This window comes from Penaeus japonicus, unplaced genomic scaffold, assembly GCF_977035675.1.
Source record: "Penaeus japonicus unplaced genomic scaffold, GWHDUDI00000001_assembly GWHDUDI00000040, whole genome shotgun sequence".
NCBI lineage: Eukaryota > Metazoa > Arthropoda > Malacostraca > Decapoda > Penaeidae > Penaeus > Penaeus japonicus.
Window position 1 is genome coordinate 5,756,558 of NW_028234442.1, and position 7,500 is coordinate 5,764,057.

The 7,500-nt window shown below is 42.1% G+C and overlaps 1 protein-coding gene across 21 annotated transcripts in view; it reads right to left on the reverse strand.

The window, feature by feature from the left end:
* MEP-1 (zinc finger protein MEP-1) overlaps nucleotides 1-7,500 on the reverse strand; it is a 43,411-nt gene that overhangs the window by 538 nt on the left and 35,373 nt on the right. For 12 of the 21 annotated variants that reach the window (XM_086533939.1, XM_043020266.2, XM_086533934.1 and 9 more), the window contains 3 exons: nucleotides 6,936-6,983; nucleotides 4,556-4,674; nucleotides 1-3,576 (listed from right to left, as the gene is read on the reverse strand). The exon at nucleotides 1-3,576 is cut by the window's left edge and continues 538 nt beyond it. In XM_086533939.1, the coding sequence (XP_086390065.1) occupies nucleotides 3,391-3,576; nucleotides 4,556-4,674; nucleotides 6,936-6,983 (353 nt within the window). In that variant the 3' untranslated portion in view covers nucleotides 1-3,390. The remainder of the gene's footprint in view (nucleotides 3,577-4,555; nucleotides 4,675-6,935; nucleotides 6,984-7,500) is intronic. The other 9 variants (XM_086533938.1, XM_086533940.1, XM_086533935.1 and 6 more) reach the window with 3 other exon arrangements.

The window sequence follows — 7,500 nt, forward strand, 5'->3', positions numbered from 1 at the left end:
GACACATGGCAAGGCCCGAGAGAAGCGCGGCAGACGCAGAGACCGAGAGTGACCGAGAGTGTAATGCAGGCCATGACGCCACACACCATCATTCACATATTTCGACTATTCGGGGGGAAAATGTACACCATCTAGTGGCTAACACCTAAGTTATTTGTGTGTAACATCCAAAATATGTACGATGAGACATCCAGGTGTGAGGAGGACGAGGAGGTGGCCATGCTCGGGGGGAGAGGGGGGAGGGGGAGGGGGTGGAACTAGGGCCAAGCAGCAACGGCAGAAACAAGGACATTGCTACTACCAATGCTGCTACAGCTGTTGCTCCAAAGGGGGAGATGGGGGAGGGGGAGGGGGTTAATAGGGCTAAGGAGAAAGGGGGAAAAGAGGGAGGGAGGGAGGGAGGGAGGGAGGGAGGGGGTAGTAGAGGAGGGAGAGGGAAGGGGGGGGGGCACAGTAATAGGACGTGCAGCTTTCACCCTCTCGAGAGATCCTCATGGCGAGGAGTGTGGCTTGATCTGTTACTGTTTGTTGTCGTGTGTATCGTTACACTTCTAGATTTGTAACAATGAGAGAGAAAGAAGAGAGTGAAAGTAAGAGAGCGAGAGGAGTACGAAGAGAGAACGAGGGAGATGAACAAAACAAGAGCAAAAGAAAATGGGGAAAATGTTGTTTGATTCCTTTCTCATTCGTCTTTAAAGTTGCTGTAGACTCTAATACACCGATGAAAAGAAATGATAACAAACTGGTAACATATGAACACCAGCACTATCTAACACCTCTTTTTTTTCCTTTTTTTTTTTACACTCCTCATCTGATAGTGCCCCAGTGCTGACTCTGACACCACCTGCCAACACTAATCAACAGCTCCCCCCCACTGACTTGGGCAAACTCAAGAGCATGTTGTGTAGGTAATATCTTCTGTACCATTACTAGCGTGTCCTAAACCAAGAAAGTATTGCCGCACCAAACATGAGAAGGAGCCAATAATAATAATAATAATAATAATAATCAAGTGATAATAACAATCGTAATGGATATAATAATAACAACAACAGTGACCGTAATAGGGATAATGACGATAATAATAAATATGAAGCTGAAAAAAATGTTTTAACCTCACCACATACTTTGCAATAAACCAAGGCCAAGCCAGCAATGCAATGTAAACCCTGCCTCCGAACTGCTCCTCAACACTAACAAACTAAGTGAAATACTGCAGCACTCCATGCCAAATACGGCATACACGATCTACATTGCATATCTGTGTCGGTATGTGTGTGTCTGTGTGAGAGAGAGAGAAATTTAAAAAAAAACACCGAGCGTTCTACTGATACTCATGGAGATGCAAAGGGGAAGGAGGTACCCAGACCTGACTAGGCACACAACACAAAACAGCAACACGTTGTCCAACGGCTGGAGACTACGACCTCTGACGACCTCCCTCCTAATGACGACCCTCCGACACCGGGAGGGAGGTCACAAACACACACACGCCCTCTGCTGTCTGCCACCACCTCCCTACTGCAGGCGAGGTCGTGCCCCTCCCGCCCTCGCCCTCCGCTCCCGGTACCTCCCACGCTCCTCCTACGGGTTCTCTCCCCGCTCGAAAATAGCCCTGTGCTCTTCTTCGACGGGAGACAGACAAATGGCCAGACGAGTGGTCGTCTCAACAGAGAACTGTGGAAGAAGGGGGGGAGGGAGAGGGAGGAAGAGTAACCCAAAATGGAATGAATACATTTGACAGAACCAAGTTGAAACGATGGAGAGAGTGAAGCGAGAAGAGAGAAACGGGGGCTGAGAGATGAGGATGAAGGAGGGTACAGAGGAAGAGGAAGAGGAAGAGGAAGAGGAAAAGGAGGAGGAGAGGGAGTCAGGAGTGAAAGTGGGATAAAATAGAAAAGAGAGAGAGGGAGAGAAAGGGAGAGAAAGGAATTTTTTTTTTCTGGTGTCACCCGCTAAACTTTATTTGTCAACTTTGTGCTATACTTTGGTAAACAAATGAGGTATGTACACTCCTCAAACCAGCCAACAGTTACTCCACCATTCTACGGAAACACAAAAAAATAAATTACAAGAACCGAAAGCGAGAGAAAAAAAAAAAAGTTCTTCAAACTCTATGCACAAAAATAAATCATATTTATCTCTTTCTCAGGGTGAAAGGAGGGGGAGGGGGGGAGGGTAAGATGGGGCAGGGGGGGAGGAGGGGAGTGGCTTGCATGATTAGGCACTGGCCAACAAAATCCCCTCACAAACTTAACATGGCTTCTCTATTGAAGATGTGTATATATATATATATTAAAAAAAAAAAAAAAAAAAAATAGATAAAAATAAAAGAAAAACGAGGAAAAAAAAAATTATTGATAATAAAATCCCAAGAATGCTATACGTATACAGCATGGACCCTTCCTTCCTCTGGTTGCAAGTTTGCCTGCAAGCCTTTGAGCTTGCAAGCTGCAACGATTGCAGCACTGGGCCAAAGCACCTCGAACTTACTTACTTGGCTGACCCTTCTGTGGGGGGGTGGGGGGAGGGGGCCAAATGCTACGTCCACGAGAGCTTTATTTTCTTTTTTTCTTTTCCTCTAAGAGTTCAGCATGCGTCTTTCTTTAAAAAGTGGCCTCTCCAACCATAGTTTCTCTCCCCAGTGAAAACCGTGTGAAGTAAATACAATATATTGTATAAAGTAAACGCACTTTGAAGCAAGAATGAGAAGGCAGTATCAGCCAACCAAAACATTTTTTTTTTCTCCTGTCTGTAGCAATACCTGTATTCTCACACCAGCACTTTTATAAATATTACTTTTTTTTTCTTTTTCTTTTCTTTTTTGTAATTTTTTTGTGGCTTTTTTTTTTTTTTTTTTTTTAAATATACATTAGTCAGAAGTCACAGTGGCACACCCATCTCGCTCCACCTGCCTCTAGGGGCCTTTGACGTTTAGCTTTTCCTCGTCCTCTACAGCGATTCCCTTTTACTCGTTCTTCGATGCGATCTCTCTCTGTCTCGTCACTATTTTCTTTGTATATTTCACCCCCTGGGAGCTCTCCATTCTATACACGCACAAGCACAAACCAACAAACCACTGGCTCGTCATCGTCTCTTTTTTTTTTTTTTTTTTTTAATTTTTGAAAGTAGAGTGAGGAACGAGACAAGAGAGATGAGAGGTTATATAATGATAATAATTATAATAATAATAATAATAAAAAAAAGCTAACTCTGAGCACTTTCTTTCCGTCACTCATCACCATTAGTATATGTATATGTATATATGTATATATAAATCTCTCTCTCTCTCTCCCTCTCTTTTCCTTTCCTCTCCTCACTCTCGTTTCACGCTTTCCGGAGAGGGTTGTTCGACCCCTTTGCACACTTCACCAACACCACCGCCATTGATTAGCTACTGGTTCGTGCCCTCTTGGGGTTGCTGGAGAGGTTGTCCTTGCTCGAGCGCTTCTTTGCCGCGTCGTTCTTGGTGGGCGACTCGTCTAGGCTGATCACCTCGACGCTGCTCCCTCCGCTGCGCCTCGTGGGTCGGGAGCCAACTTTGGTGATGGTGATCTCCTTACTTACGGTTGGCTGCTGGAGGGGGAGACGGAGGGGAAGACCAGGTTAAATAAGGTTACCATTATTGGCTTCTTCAAAAAGATACAGAAGGTCTTTACTGGTTCATTTATTCAGTAAAGTGATTTACTTTCTTCAAAATATTCTTGCTCTACAAATTCTACAAACTACTGACATTAATTAATTCAGCTTCAACATACTACTAATTGAAATTTAATAACTGTCACCATGGTGATAAATGAGAACAAGTCAGAGAACCAGCTAAGGTAAAAAATAAGTCTTTATGCCAAGCAAATTAAAGCTCTCATGAATGGCATTCCTTACGCATGAACTGAAGAGACAGGAAGCTATCATCAATTTTTTTTGGCTTGATAAGTTGTCACAAATTGCAATTTTGAATCATCATTATGGAAATGGGTTGGAGCATGGCACTGGTCACTGTTAGGTGGATAGGTTGTCGGAACTGGCTCACTGAATATAAGTCTTCCATGCTCTATGCAGAGAAGACAGAGAGCTTTACTCTCTTGTGTTTTGATCAAGGGATACTGATGAAAGTCTTAAAAATGCAGGGAATGCGTGATGCTGTGGTGTAGCCGAGACCCACAAAGGTGGTCTCCTGCGGCTATTTGGCGAACGCATGTAACTGCCAAAATAGGGTGGGTTATGCAGTGGCCAAGACTAGTGTTACGGCACTCCTTCAATACCACGCTCCAAAGACCAAGACCTAATGCTAATTGTGTAGCCGAGCCCCTTCTTCCTCACCCCCTTAATTCTCCAGCTCAAATCCCTTCTTCTTTTCCCCCTCCCCCTTCTTTTACTTCCTCACCTCCCCTCTCCCCTTACTTCCCTCCTATCTATCTTTCTTCTCCCTCTCCCTCTCCCTCTCCCTCTCCCTCTCCCTCTCCCTCTCCCTCTCCCTCTCCCTCTCCCTCTCCCTCTCCCTCTCCCTCTCCCTCTCCCTCCTCGGTTCCAATCCCCTTCCCGCGAGAACACTTACCGTGCTTTCTCCCTTCTTTGCTGGGGCTGGTTTGTCGGGTTTGGAGTTTTTGGATGCAGGCTGCGGAATAATGGTGATCTCATCATTGATTTTTAGCGGAGACTCGGTGGACCCTGAACCTACAGTGGTGGAGAGAAGTGGTTAACTCGGGGGGTGGTGGGGTTCGTTTCGTGTTGCTGTTATTGTCTAGTTTTTATGCCGAGAAATCTGGCCATTAGGAGCTACTGCTGCAAGCGGTGAGACGTTAGGAAAGCCGGAAAGCAGGGAAGGAGGAAAGGAGGGAAGGAGGGCAGGAGGGAAGGAGGGGGGGAGAGGGGGAGAGGGGGAGAGGGGGAGGGAGAGGGGGAGAGGGGGGGGGGGGGGGAGGGGGAGGGGGAGAGGGAGAGAGAGAGAGAGAGAGAGAGAGAGAGAGAGAGAGAGAGAGAGAGAGAGAGAGAGTGTGAGAGAGTGTGTGTGTGTGTGAGAGTGTGTGTGTGTGTGTGTGTGTGTGTGTGTGTGTGTGTGTGTGTGTGTGTGTGTGTGTGTGTGTGTGTGTGTGTGTGTGTGTTTGTGTGTGTGTGGGAAGAGAAAGTGAGAGTGAAAGAGGCACACAGAGAAAGAATTAGACAATCCTCACAGATAGGAACAGTACGAATCTGTAACCTATAGAATACTGTAAATAAAGGATAGAATGGAAAAGGATAGAAATAGTGGAGTTTAACCCATTTACAGCATCTAAGCAAGTTGCAATTCCTCTTGCAATGGGGCCATGGTCTCAGCAACTGTCTTCCCCATGGCAAGAGTTTTGAGAACAAAGTATCAATAATACTCCCTGGCATTAACTATTGACTGTAACAATAACAAAGACTAATATATAATACAATTACTAAATATGTTATGAAAGTGAAAAAGAAAGAAAAAAGAAAGAGCAGGTCCTTTGTAACTGCTACTTATAAAATCAAAATAATAAGATTCAACAGCTAAAGATGACAGTAAATGGGTCAATGAAACTTAAAGCAAAACCTTGTTAAATACAAAAAATTGTAAAAAATAAATGGTCAATTTTCAAGCAAGTTAAGATATCATCATGAGTGTAACAAACTCTATAACAACATATCAAGATCATTATCATCATAATCCTCTAAATGACAAAAAGCCTTACTAATGACAATGATGAGAAAGTATTAAACGCATGAAAGTGTTGCATACCTTAAAGACGCAACTAAATAAAGCAGTATTAATTAAGCCAATACTAAATACAATGAAGACTATATTATAATAATTACTTTCACTATCATTATCAGCATTGACCAATTACTTAAAACTATCCTTCTAAGTATAAATACCTCTTATCATATGAATCCATACAGGCATCCCTCACTGTACAATCAACAAGTACACATGACTGACTCTACAATCTTAAATCATTTCTCACTGACATCTATCTATCCGCAAATCCCGTGTGAATGATTATGCAATTTTGTGATTCTTTTAGAGTACTAATGATGCCCTATAAGCATGGTGGAAGCAAGCGTGCCAGCGCAGAGGGTAAATCGCAAAGGATAAAAAAGCCTCATGTTGGAGAGCGACGCTGGACGTCCTGAAGCATTACCCCGAGGAATAAGGAGAAGGACCTCCCTGCTTGCTATGATCGCGAAGAATCTTTCTGTGTCTTCAACCTCTATTTCTATCCCTTTTCTTTCCTTGAAATAATTCCCATGTTTTTGTTTTTCTTTTTCTATAACTGAGTAGTTTCAAATTGTTTGAGAGTGGTATGAAAGGTAGCCCCATCAACCCCGCACCATAATGCTATCATTGCATAAGCAATTGACCTGCAACAGATCATACACTAAGAGATGCCTGCACTCGAATGATGAAGCAATAACTTAAATTACACTTATATTAATGGGAATACTAAGTAACGGCATTAATACAATTAACCCTCTCTGGACGGGTGGTACAGTACTGTACCGCTCATTCAAAAGCCCAGTGGCCGGGCGGCACAGTATTGTGCCAGCCATTTAATTGATTTAGTGAATGGGTTAACAAAAAAACAAAAACAAAAACAAAAACAAAAAAAACAATAAGCAATTAAAGGCAATGAAAACCCATTAACAAATATCTACCGGAACCCCTACCCTCACCCCTCCCTCCCTTCTTCCTTCCTTTATTATCATTACTTTCTTTCCCTCCCTTCCTTCCCTCCTCCCTTTCTAGAAAAATAATTTAAAATAAATTTCCTCCCCCTCCCTTTCTGAAAAAGGAAGAACAAAAAGAAAAGAAAAGAAAAGAAAAGAAAAAGCCAATGAAAAAAAATAAAAAAAAAATATTAATAAAACGTCACCCTATTCCCTCCTCAACTCTCTCCTTCTTCCCTCTTCTCCTCCCTCTTTCTTCCTACCTTTCTTCCTTCCTTCCTCTTCCCTTTTGCTCTCTTCCTCCTCCCTCTCTGAAAGGAAAAACAACATCCTTGATGCTATCCTGAACTCACAAAATATAATCTTTCAATCATTTTTTTTTCTTCTTCATCCCTATATCACAAACCCTTTCACTCAAAAGTCTGTTATCTGATCCTTCAAAAAATTGAGTGATTTTTTTTTTTTTTTTTTTTTTTTAGTACTTGACAACTGTGGTGATTAATAATATCTTTTGACTTTTCTCTAAATTCCATGATGCACTGATGTATCATTTTGGTTTTAGTTTGAGCAATTCTTTTATATTTTTTTCATTAACTAAAAAAACATCATTCATATGCAAATCTGCACTTTTCTTCACATCTATTGACATGAATCCAAATATGACAAATATGTGAGTATAATATATATATATATACACATCAGTAATAATGATGAGAATAACAACAGTAGCAATAGTAGTAGTATGTAATGTAACAGCAGCATGTAATAACAATAATTATAATAATAATAACAATAATGATAAACCACATACAAAAGTTTCTCGTCTAG